The sequence below is a fragment of the Panicum virgatum genome, chromosome 9K (assembly GCF_016808335.1).
Source record: "Panicum virgatum strain AP13 chromosome 9K, P.virgatum_v5, whole genome shotgun sequence".
Lineage (NCBI taxonomy): Eukaryota > Viridiplantae > Streptophyta > Magnoliopsida > Poales > Poaceae > Panicum > Panicum virgatum.
Genome location: NC_053144.1, coordinates 25379007 through 25391453, shown reverse-complemented (window position 1 = coordinate 25391453; position 12447 = coordinate 25379007). Strand labels below are relative to the sequence as shown.

General features: G+C 46.4%; 2 protein-coding genes across 4 annotated transcripts; one reads left to right on the top strand and one right to left on the bottom strand.

The window, feature by feature from the left end:
• Positions 1-141: 141 nt before the first annotated feature.
• On the bottom strand, positions 142-6986 carry LOC120650969 (protein RRP6-like 2). 2 transcript variants are annotated; one of them, XM_039928287.1, is made up of 14 exons: positions 6265-6984; positions 5392-5547; positions 4233-4391; positions 4067-4150; positions 3854-3933; positions 3706-3756; positions 3467-3566; positions 2965-3047; positions 2837-2882; positions 2406-2493; positions 2161-2324; positions 1781-2059; positions 1595-1708; positions 142-1006 (listed from the first exon to the last, which is right to left on the bottom strand). In XM_039928287.1, the coding sequence occupies exons 1-14, from the start codon at positions 6952-6954 to the stop codon at positions 410-412; spliced, it is 2691 nt and encodes an 896-aa protein (XP_039784221.1). In that variant the 5' UTR covers positions 6955-6984; the 3' UTR covers positions 142-409. The 2 variants fall into 2 exon arrangements, with proteins under 2 accessions (XP_039784221.1, XP_039784220.1); XM_039928286.1 differs by having other exon boundaries at positions 1595-2059; positions 6265-6986.
• A 2793-nt stretch (positions 6987-9779) lies between these two features.
• Positions 9780-11163, top strand: LOC120650967 (universal stress protein YxiE-like). 2 transcript variants are annotated; one of them, XM_039928285.1, is made up of 4 exons: positions 9793-10233; positions 10356-10465; positions 10541-10659; positions 10755-11163. In XM_039928285.1, exons 1-4 carry the CDS (start codon positions 10044-10046, stop codon positions 10864-10866), a joined length of 531 nt encoding a protein of 176 aa, XP_039784219.1. In that variant the 5' UTR covers positions 9793-10043; the 3' UTR covers positions 10867-11163. The 2 variants fall into 2 exon arrangements, with proteins under 2 accessions (XP_039784218.1, XP_039784219.1); XM_039928284.1 differs by having other exon boundaries at positions 9780-10233; positions 10356-10659.
• Positions 11164-12447: the final 1284 nt, after the last annotated feature.

Below are 12447 nucleotides of genomic sequence, written 5' to 3'. Positions count from 1 at the left end.
AACAAGTTTACAAATTTAGGCATCTTTGCAGAGGAGTTTAGGGTCCAAATACTTATAATTTATAGTCAAACTGAAATATTCTATAGCAAAAACATGGCACGAATTTTGCAGGAAACATCGTAATTCCCACTAAAACACTGGTGAATTCGCAAGTTCCAAATATTAAATTTTGCATTACTTAACAATTGTCTCAAAGTCAACCATAAGTTCAGGTTAGCAACACTAGGACTAGGACACTACAACGCAGGTGGCAGCCTCTTCTAGTGAATGGACAAGTTCCAAGGATTTGTCTCTACTCTCTACCCACAGAATATTCCCGAATACAACATGTGTTCCCATTTTGTCGTACTCTTTTACCTATAATCTTGGAAGGAACATCACAATACGTAGTTATACTGCACCTCAACTATTAGTGATACGTAAGATTTCTATTGCCAGAAGGCGGGAAAGCCTGCCGCCTTCGTGGATGCTGGAAATTCCCATCGTTCTCTCCAACGCCTGGTTTGTTTGAAGTTAGCTTCTTATCTCCAGAATCCGTATTTATGGGCCTGGCAACAGCATCGTCTTTTTTCCTCTCAGCTTTAGGCTCGCCAGACACAAGATTCTTTCTAGCTTCTGCATAGTCAAAAGGCACCAGTGGGAATCTAAATTCAGGTTCTTGAGGTGTCCTCTGATTCTGCTGAACATTTCTCTCTTCGTTGAGTGACCGGAATCTTTGCTCAGTATCAGAGGGAACATCTGAAGGGGACTTGGACATTTCCATGTCTTTGGGTTCCTCATGTTCATCATCATTACGACTTTCTGGTGGTCGAGGATCATCTGTTTCAGTGTCCAACTGTATCACGTCTTCTGTCTGACAGGCTGGATCACTGTATTGGATGCTTTCTGGTTCAGAATGCGCCTGTTCTTTCAGTGGAAGGTTGCCTGATGGAGGTTTCACACTACCAGAGAAATTATGGAAAGGTAGTACCACAGAAGATGTTATCTTATCCACCTTACTCTTACCCTGCAATTGTTATGCATACAACATTGAGTCAGGATAGCTCTGTGGCCACTAAGCATTCATATCAAAAGCTGCTAGGAAAAGCCAACTTCGATTCAAGAACACGGCAAGACATAAATTTCATAAAGCCAATGTATCACTGATTGTGCAGATGCATGCTCATCAAAGGATTGAACATACTATGCGTGTCAAAACTCTAGCAATGCACTTTGAATACTCCCTTCGATTCTTCATAGTTGTCATTCTAGCTTTGTCTTAAGTCAAATCTTTCTATCTTGGACCATTAAGTTCTAAAATTGTATACTTTTAACATTATAAGATTTATGTTTTTAGATTCACCACGAGATATACTTTCATAATATATATACACGTTAAACTATATGAATTTGTACGAACTGATTGTCAAAGATAGAAATGTTTGACTTTGGAAAAAGTTACAATTATTATGAAACAGAGGGAGTAATGTTTAAGTAGTATTTCAATGGCAGGCAGTAAACTGATCGTTGAAACTGCATCTCCCTATATGCTAGACTTCAACATCAAAACAATTCAATTCTACAGTCCACATAGAGAAAAGATGCAATGAACTACCTGGTCATTTGAAAACCGTTGGAAAAGATTCGGCCTTCTTCCAGCAGCTGGTTTTCCAAACAGAGCACCAAAAGCTGTAGTCCTCTTCGATACTTGAACAGTGGCCTTTACTACCTGGAAAATGCAGATATTTGAATACAAGGCCAGAAATACAGCAGACGCACATGTAAAATGGATTCTCCTTACTTGCTGCTGGCCATTGCTTAATGTTCCCTTATCTGCCTCTCCAGTAAACCCTGACGAAGTCCCCAAGTTCTCATTTTCAGGCGTGAAGTCCTCTAAATGCATATTATCAAAAGATGCTCCGCTTGTAACAGTTCCCACACAGGGAGAAGCAGTACAAACATTTGTAATCACTGTGGAAACTACAGCAGATTCATCAATTGCATCTTCATTGTTATCAACATCAACAACAGGGATCATTTCAGCATCTTCACTGCTGTTCATCATATTTGTCACTGTTAACTGCAGAAAACCATATGTTCACTTCAAATGATGTCCAGAAGACTGAACTGAATTTCATAGTGAAGTGGAAGATAAATTGAAATAAAATCAGGATAACAAACCTCTTCCAGCTTTCCCTTCTTTAGTTGCTCTGCTATACTCTCAAAAGCAACAGAAGCTGATATGGCATCCCTAATAGTGTTAATGACAGTGTTGAGGTGGCGGTCAAAATTTTTTGATTTAACAATTCTTTTTAACTTCCCATTTGTCACAGGCATCTCCTTTGCTTTAAATCCAAAATGCAAGGAAAGAAGTTAGCCAAGGCATGCAAGGCCATACACTAAGTAAGCTGAGATTAGAAATAAACCTATCTCAAGTAGACTCTTATTTGGTAATATATAGCCAGTGCTCTCATCCTCAGCACGGGCGATGCCATCTCTCCATCGATATAGACTCTGCATGGAAAAATGAAAAGGAAATAAGATGAAGAGCAATAGAATTATTTCATTAACTTCTGTTACAAGTAAATTGTTTAAACTGGAATTCTTGTGCCCTGGTTAATCAAAGATGTATAGAAGAAAATATGGAATTGCTTTAACAAAAAAAGTCAGATTATGACCTTCCAGCTAGCATATCTAAGATCTATAAAAACTAGCCATAGCCTAAACAGTGGGGTATCAATAAGAAATCATCCACCAGGACAGCTAGGAATTCATTTCTAACAAACTAACATACTGCAAATAAATAAAAGAGTCAAAACACCAGTATAATGCCCTCTAAGAGGAATTATGTACTTACAGAAAGAACTGACAGCTGTCTTGCATCCAGCTCGATTTCTTTCAACCTGTAATTGAAAGAACTGAGATTATGAAAGGTAGAACAGATTTTTGCTGAATAATGCTGCATTAAAACATGCTAATACAAACCCATGTATATGTAGATACGACGAATCAGTCAGCTGCTCCTTCTCATATAGTTGCAAGCAAATTTCATTGCTGCGCTTGCAAACCTGCAGTGATGAAAGGCGCATCAGTTTAGTTGCTCCAGTTAGTATGTTTAGTGAATTTGTATGCAATAGGAGTGGAACCAGAGATTATGCATGCGCTCCAATGCTCCAAATCAGTTAAGAAGATAAAAACACAGTCGACTATTCAAGTACCTGGATTGCAACTCAGGTAAAGACAATAAGGCATGAATCTTAACTTAATAGACCCCCAATGGAGAGCCTACTACACTTGTCTCAGAAATTAGTAAAGAGTGAAATGTTCACCCTACTAACATCAGCAATGGGCTGCGAAGCTGCATGCTCTACACTAAACTTGGAGAGGGGGAGCTAGGTAAAGAAAATACTGAACAGTGCAGTCAGGTTAAATTAAACATTACACATTACATAGGGAAGAAGGGAGAATGCATTAATGAAGAATTTACCACTAAAAGCATATCACTGTCACCTGATGACTCCTTCACTAGTCTCAATCTCATCAGGTCATATATATATAGCAGATAGTGTGTATCTTCTCTAGCATATCTGCACACAGCAACAGCTATGAGATACACATGGTGGAAAACTGGAAACTATTCTCCGGAGTGGGGTAAAACATTAATAAAAAGAAATATTGAAATAAAACATGATGATCAAAGGATCAAGGAGCATAAGGGCACAGTACTTGATCATTTCATCAGGAAGGGGCCTCAACCTCCAATCTGCAGCCTGGTACCTGTTGCAAGAAAGTGTATGTCTTAGTCACGCTTTACAGATCCCATACATGGAACCTGTAAACTAGAAGCATGAAGGAGGTAAACAAAATCACGCACTCTTTGTTCGCGGTCACTCCACAGAAATGCTGCAAAAGATGCTCCAGACTGTTCCGGTCCATCTGTAAGATCTTTGAAGCCTGTTTTAAGTTGGGTGGAGAAATCAAGCTTCAGTTAACATAACGTTAAAACAATAAGTACAACAGAAAATATAAAGAAAAAGAAACAGAAGCGAGACATAAATATGCAATAATCATGATATGTGCATTATACCTGGCCTGTGTCAAAAAGGTTGCACACATATATGCTGAAGTCTCGTTGAAGCCATATTATATCACGACCTGCGCCATGCATTACCTATTTGTCATAAGAGCAATGAGAAACTACAATTTCAGACATATTATAAAATGCAAACATACAGAAAGAGAGAATACTGTACCTTTCTCTTGGTTGGATCTCTGAAAAAATCTCTTAAGTAATAGCCGAGATATTTGCGAAGCTTAAGAGTGTCCACAATAAAGTCCTCTGTTCTTGTTGAAATCTGCATCAAGCATGTCAGACCCTGAAATGACCTATAATGGTTGTGTTCCAAATCAACCTGAAATGGTAGGAGCATAGGGTCAAAATGCTTCAGTTAATAAATGAGGCACAATATGTCAAAGAATCCATTGTTGTGACTGGATCGACGCAGGGAGTATGAGTGGGACGTGGGTGGCCGGGGGCTCGGCTCCCGGCGGCGGCGAGCGCGTGATGCCGTCCCGGCGGCCGGCGGCGAGTGAGAGCAGAGGAACGGACACAAGTTGGACGCCGAGAGATCTAATTGATCTCTAGCATAACCTCCATTAGATGTTCAATACACGATATAAAGGTCACACATTACAACTGACAGCAATTACAAATTCAAACGCACGCACGCGACACAACTGACAGAACGTGGACGCTCCCTTCTTTCTCCCTTAACCGCGACCATAACATCCATTTTAAAAGAAGTAAGTCAAATAATCAATTTTTGCAACAAAGCAACACAGAAAAATATCTAGTTCAGATAATTTCCAAACATTAAGTTTAAAATAGAGAGTAGAAATCTCTTCTAGGACATGTGATGCATCAACAAATGGAGATATTCATCCAAAGTATCTTGGGTAATAAGAAGGTAGAACTAACTAAGAAAACCAAGGAATCTAGCATGGAAACAAATATAACAGAAAGTTAACCACTTTGTGCACATTAAAAGAAAAGGGAAGGCCCGAATTGGCAGCAAATATGACATAACTATACCAGGGTCCGCCAAATTGACCGCAAAGGCCCGATGATTAAGGAAAGTTGTTTGAATTTGATGGCTGGTATGATGGACACATTGAACATAACATAATTCACACGTTACATCTGCAGTGCACCATATACTTAATGTACACAATAGCACCAGTACAGAAATTAATGCTCAATAGCCAGAACTTATAAGTATGTTGACAACTCCCGAATACTCGTAAACAGCATGAACTCAAGCATACTGAGAGTATGTACTGAATACTCCTGAATATCATGTCATCACAGTCATTGATGTATTTGTGGCATCAATAAGAAATAAGCACACTTACAGCAAATTCAGTTGCACTCTTCAGCTTTGTGGCTAGCACCTCCAAGGTTTTCAGATCTTCAACAAATGTAAAAGGGGTATCATCTAATGCAGGTGGCTTTACAGGCTCACTGTCAGGAACATTTCTGTCCATTAGTTGTTCAATGGGGAGTTTTTCCTGCAAATACAGAATATACAGAATACACATGTAAAAATGCAAATCAATTGTTTTTTACATTTGACAGTACAAATGCAGAACATGGACAGCTGCATATTTCCCTAAAGCTGACACTAAACTTTTACACCATGCTGAAGAGGCTTTCTGCTCTTATTTTCTGCATTAAGTCTCCAGGAGTGAATTCATTGCTTTTCCACCAACAATATCTTGTAATTCATCAAGTCCCCATAAAACCAAAGCATGATCAATTCAGAGTCATGTTGTTTTGCTTTCTAAACTAGTATATGCATGCTGTGCCCTTTCGCACAATCCATCATCAGCTGCATATGCAACCTGTTGATCCTACATTCTCTGCTCACGCTACCAAACAAAAAACTGGTTCTCTACATCTTTTCTGTGTCTTCAAATTAGCCATACCTAGGGGTGCAAATTGATATCTCTTAGGTGCACCTCCAACCCTCCTTAGTTCAGAATTTTGTACTACTTCTCCAAAGTGGGATCCTATTTTGGAAATGTAGTACAAAATTTTGAACTAAAAGGGTTGGAGATGCACCTAAGGGTCACGCCTCTTTGCACCCCTAGCCATACCAATCGCAATTTACAGGCAGTAAGGAGCAGGCAATTTTTGTCACTCAGTGGTGAGATAGGACACTAAGGAAATAAGGAAGCAGACTTGCTTTGATGTGATTCACAAAAATTATGTCGAAAAACACTAACCAATGGGTGCACGGCACGGGTGCCATCCTCACTCCGCTCAAGCAAAACATGCTCGAACGGCTTGCTCAAGTTGTCCACCACAATGCGGTACACGTCCTGCGGCCGCGGGATGGTGCGGATGTGGAAGGGTACCTTCGCCTTGGTCCCCGGCGCGGGCGCCTTGTCCTTGGCCACCTTCACGGAGCTGGAGGCCCCGAAGGCCTCAGCTCTTCCAACGCCTCCCTCCCCCTCGCCCACCTTCTTCTTCTTCCCGTACACCACTTGGAACCCGTCCCCGGCCTCCGGGGCCGCCCTCCGCCCGGACGCCTCCTCCTTCTCCCTCAGCGCCTTGAACTCGTCCATGGAGGCGCCGAACCGCTCGAGCAGGTCGTCGTTGAGGGCGACGAGCCAGTCGTGCGCGTCGTCGAGGTCGGCGGCCCCCGGGAACGGCTGCTGCCGCGCCGGGAGGAGCGGGGCCGCGCCCAGCACGCCGAGCGCGGCGTCGGCCTTGGCGGCCGCGGCGCCGACGGGGGATTTGAAGGCCGGGAAGTTGCTGTAGAAGTGGAAGTCGCGGGACGAGGGGAGCGCCCTCGAGCGGGCGGAGAGGCGGGCGGCCGCGGCGGCGAGCGGGCCCGACGACGCCTCCATGGCCGCGGCCGACTTGTTCTGCGCCCACGGCGGCGGCGGCGGCGAGGCCCCGTCCGCTTCCATGGCGAAATTGGTTGGGGAATGAGGTGGTTTAGGGTTTACTAGTCAATGAAAATACAGAGAAAATAGTTGATGCGTTGACGGCAACATATAGGTATATAGTAGGAATAGAAGTAGAGGGCGGTGCGACGAGTTGGCTCGTGTGGCGTCCTATGGCGACAGGTTTAGACTGTTCGTACTTGTGGTGCTCTATTTTTATCTTCAAAAAAAAATATTTCTATCTGGTTATCGAGATTCTCTCTTCTATACAGGTTTTCCACACCCATCATTCTCTATATCTTCTACTCTATATATCAGCTACCACCAGTGGGACCCGCTTATCATTTTTTTCTCCTTTATCCCCCACCCGCCTCCCTCACACCATCCCCATTCTCTCTCTTTCTCTCTTCAGTGAGCACACCAGCCGCCTCTGCCTCGTTTCCTCCGCCTCCGCGCTCCTCCTTGCCTCCCGGCCCGCCCGCCCGCCCACGCATGCGCGGCCGGCGAGGCACAGATCGAGGCGGCGAGCTCCAGCGGTGGCCAGATCCGGGAGCACCATCTACCTCCGCCGCCTCCTCACCTCCCCGGCTCGCCCGCCCCGCGCACACTGGCGAGCAGGCGCGGCCGGTGAGGCACAGATCGAGGCGGTGTTTCCTCTGCCTTCGCCTCGTCCTCACCTCCCCGGCTCGCTCGCCCCGCACGCGCCGGAGAGTAGGCGCGGCTGGCGAGGCACAGATTGAGGCGGCGAGCTCCGGAGGTAGTCGAATCTGGGAGCTCCCTCTGCCTCCGCGGCCTCCTCACCTCCCCGGCTCACCCGCCCTGCACACGACGGCGAGCAGGTGCGACCGGTGAGGCACAGATTGAGGCAGCGAGCTCCGGCGGCGGCCAGATCCAGGCGCGCCAAGCTTCGAGCCATGGCGGCGGCCAAATCCTCCCTCCCTCTTCTCTTCTCCCCCTTCCTCTTTGCCTTCCCTCCCTTCCACGGCAGCTTCTCGCGGCTCCGTGCACAGTTCTGCGGGCTGTGGCGGCCAGCCCTCCACCCCCTCTCCCTCCTCCCGCGCCCTACCATGGTGGCGGCCGGATTCGGGCGGCACGAGCTCCATGCTCCGTGCGTGCGGGTGGGTCAGAGGAGCAAGGCGTGGCGTTTTTTTTTAGAACGAAGGCGCGGCATTGTGGGAAACAACCGGACGCCAATTCCATGGCCTGTGTCAGGCTTCCTCTGGGACACGTGTCGCTCTGGGAGCCTCCAGGTGCTCCCAGCCCTCCCCCTCCATGCCGTATAGTATATGAATGAGAGGGGGAGGGGGGAGAAGGCCGCCGCCGCGCTTTTGTATTGTGTGTGAATGGAGAGATTTTTTCTCTCTTTCCCTTGATGTTACCCTTTTCTGGGTGTTTTCCTTGTGTTGATGAACTGGCATGAAGTTTGTGTGTCTGCCCACGCTTTTGGAAGTTTGGAAACTTTTTTTTCAAGGCGAAGCTCGTGCCAGGCGCGGATGTGGATCACAAATAGTGTGTTCAAATTCAATTGAGTGGTGGGATTAATTGCAATTATTATTTTAGGCTCCGGGAGATCTTATGATCAATTGCAGCAATAATAACTCAATTAGGTGATCTTCCATTGCTTGTGCCTACTATACTGGTCCATTATCTAGGAAAAAATATTGTGGTGTTCAAGTTCATGTGATAGCTACTTCGATGATTCGATCGCTATTTTATCTTGGCAACTTGAACATGTTATCTTGGAAACTTATTGTGTGCATTGATTAGGTAAGATAGGTCTTTGAATTTGCAATTAAGCAACTAATTCAAACCTGCCTAGGCCTCTAAAGTTAGTTGCAAATGTGGCCACGTCACATGGAAGAATTTATGTTTTTCAATTAGTTAGCAACATCATGTGAAAGAATCTATACATTCTTTGATGAATCGCTGGATTGAATATTGCAAACTTTACAAGATAGGGATCACTTGTAGGTTTCAAATAATGTAATGAAGAAAAAACAGCGAATTTGCTACAGACGCAGTTTGATTATAACTTCGATCATGTGGGCTGTGGCTGCTGCAGCTGCATTTCCATTCAAACATTCACTAACCTTTGACTCGTGGAATGTTTCAAACATTCACCAACTCGTGAAGATATCTCTTTTTTTTTATAACAACTTGTGAAGATATCTCGAGAACTTGTAATGAAGGTCAATGAGCTAGCCGCTGCAAAGTGCCCCATCTAATGATTTAAAAATACGAGCAGCGCGTCTGCTGGTGAAAGAGGTGGCACGGTCATATAGTTGAATAAGATTCTCGTTCAGATTTTTTTGGATCGAGTAGTCGGTGCAGCTACTCGGCGTTGGATTCAAGTTAAATGTTAAAACAGGTCTTGAAACAGTGTTCGAACAGAAATTTCAAGCTGGTCCAACCGAATGGACTCTTGCTTCGCCTGCCCATTTAGTTCCCAAAAAAATTTCTACAGTAACCGTCGAATGTTCGGACATATATATGAAATATTAAATACAATTAAAAATAATTAATTATACAGTCTAATTAATTAGTACGACATGAATTTTTTAAGTCTAATTAGTTCATGATTTAAATATTATTTGACATGTAATAATAAAATATGCTATAGTATTAAAACTAACAATTTTTCACCAAGCTAAAAATTGCGGCAAAAAAGAAATGCGTAGAAGGGCACAAGTCAGTACGGCAGTAGAGTCCGGGCGTCTCGGACAGCTGGACTTGAGGCCAGGGTTGTGCTCGGGAAAACCGCGGCGCGGCGCAGGGGAAAACCGCGGCGCTGGGCGGCGGCGCGCTGGGGCTTGGCCATCCGGGGCGGGGCGGCGGCGCGGTTCGGCACTGCATGTCAGCCACGCGCGCGCGCTCCGTTCTGATCCGGAACACTACCTGCCACGCGCGCTCTGTCGGTCTGTCCCCCGCGCGCGCTAGCCAGCCCAGGCCAGGCGCCCACCGCTCGCAAGGCACAGGTACAAATCACCACGGCGACGGCGACACCGGGTCGGCAAACTTCACAACCGCGTCACGACTCGCGAGCCGGGCGAACTAGCTATCCCAGCGGGGTCTGTGTGTGAGACAGTGGGACAGGGCGAGCAAGCGCAGGAGCGATGAAGGTGCTGGTGGCGGTGGACGACAGCGACTTCAGCCGCCACGCGCTGGCCTGGGTGCTCGACCACCTCTTCTTCCCGTCCCCGGCCGCCGCCGACCAGCCGCCGGCGGCGGAGCCTCGTCGGCCCGAGCTGGTGCTCGTCCACGCCCTGGAGCCGCTCCGGCACGTCATGTACCCGGTCGGGCCAGGTGCTGCCCGCTGCTCTGCTCTCTCTAGAATTATCGTCGCTTGCTGGCCAGCCACCGGCACGTCGGTGCACGCCCGACGTCGTACGTGTAAGCCTTATTACTGCTTGGCACCGCGCGCGCAGGGTCGGCGGTGTACGGCGCGCCGTCGATGGTGGAGTCGGTGCGGGCGGCGCAGGCGGAGAACGCGCGCGGCTTGCTCGACAGGGCCAAGCGGATCTGCCACCAGCGAGGGGTTGGTAGAGTAACTTTTCTTTCTTTTTTCTTCATCGTATCAGCACAAGTGCAGATCACTAGTGCCTGCCTGCAGGTGAGCGCGGAGGCGGTGGTGGTGGAAGGGGAGCCCAGGGAGGCGCTGTGCCGCGCCGCCGCCGACATGGGCGCCGGGCTGCTCGTCGTCGGCAGCCGCGGCCTCGGCGCCATCAAGAGGTAAACGAGCGTGGGGGCCCCCGTGGCCAGCAACACGCGGCGGTTTGGATCTGCTTATTCATCGATCTCTCGATCTGTGTCTACACTGCACGCAGGGCGTTCCTGGGGAGCGTGAGCGACTACTGCGCGCACCACGCGAGCTGCCCGATCATAGTCGTCAAGCCGCCTCGCGACGACGGCCACTGCGCCCACCGGGCGGCGAGCTGATCGCCGGCGGGAGCAAAGAAACATATTGATCGCCCACCAGTCGACGACGCTGCCCCGTGTTGCTCTTCTTTCATGTCGACCGATTCAGATATTCTCCAAGCTTAGGATGTGAACGACGCCGCCAACACCTTGATCCTTGATATGCTGGGATCCATCTTTGGTTAGACGATGTAAAAAAACAATCATGCACTCGGGGTAAGAAATGAATATGTGTAAATAGTAATTACCACCTTTTTTTTCCCACCTGTGAACAATTGAACATCAATCAATAAGCTGCCGAGTTTGTTTTTAGGACCACGGACGGAGTTAATTTTGCACCCATTATATTGGCCCATATGCTCCAAGTAACGCAATTTGGGTGTAGTTTGTCCCGGACAGAGCGCGGTCTTCCCGATTCACCAGTAAATTTTTATGATTGATAAAGTTATTATAGACATCTCATTATTGATAAGCATGTCGCCTACCATCTAAAACTTTTTAAGAATTATAAAATCAGACACGTGCCTACCATCTGAAAGAAAAGTATCAGTTAAATTCTAGAAATAAATTAAAAAAAATACAAACACCCGTGTCGAGTTGAACATACCCGTGTCTCCTTGTTTCTGCTCCACTCCAAGGTCGTCCGCATGAACATACCCGTGTCTCAAAATTCATATTTCGATTTCCAAAATCCGAACTAGCAGAGGAGTAGAAATCCGATTTTCGATTAATAATGTGCAGGCCAAAACAGTAATGATTTCCAGCAAGGGAAATGAGAGAGTGATATAAACGGAAATGACAATAACAGAGAAGAAACAACGCAATGCACTTCAAAAAAGACAAGCCATGATCCCAGCTGATGAAACGACCACCGATTGCCCGATTAGAGCATCCATTGAACAACATACTCGTCATGTAAGCTGCGGTCATTGCACTGCCACACCACTTCTTGTAACTGCGCGGTTCCACTGTCATCCTCCATCTAACTAGAAAAGGACCACGCCCTAAGACGGGAGGAGATTGTTTTCTCTTTTTTTTTACTAGAGAGAATAAAAAAGACCGGAGAAGACGTTCTCTTCTCTTAAGCAAGGGACCATCTCTAGAGTACAGAAGAAAGCTATCTTGTGCTCCATTTTTTATACCGTGTAACTAATGAAAACTCTAGTACCATTGTGTAAATAGGACTAGGTAATCCATTTTACACTAGCCAGCTATCTTTTGTACGTGCCCTACGGAATGAAAACAAAATAGCTCCGAATATTCTTTAACTGCCAAAAAATAACTAGAAAAGCAAAATAAAATAAAATTTTGCTTGTGTTCTCGAAAGAAATAGTACTCCAATTTGCGTGGCGAGGATTCAAAGCAAGGTGGGGAGAAGGACAAGGCCCGAAAAGGATGGACGCAAGCCACACGTTCGCAGTGGCCTCCACCTGGGCCTGACGGGCCTCCTCTCGCGGCCGCACAGCTTGCACAGAGCGAAACGGAAGGGAAAAAAAAGCTTGAACAAAGCGAAACGGAAGAAAAAGACCCCCCAGAAAAGGCAAAAAGACGCAACAGCCAACAGGAACTTTGCAACGGCACGAGCTCGCAGGAACCGAGGTC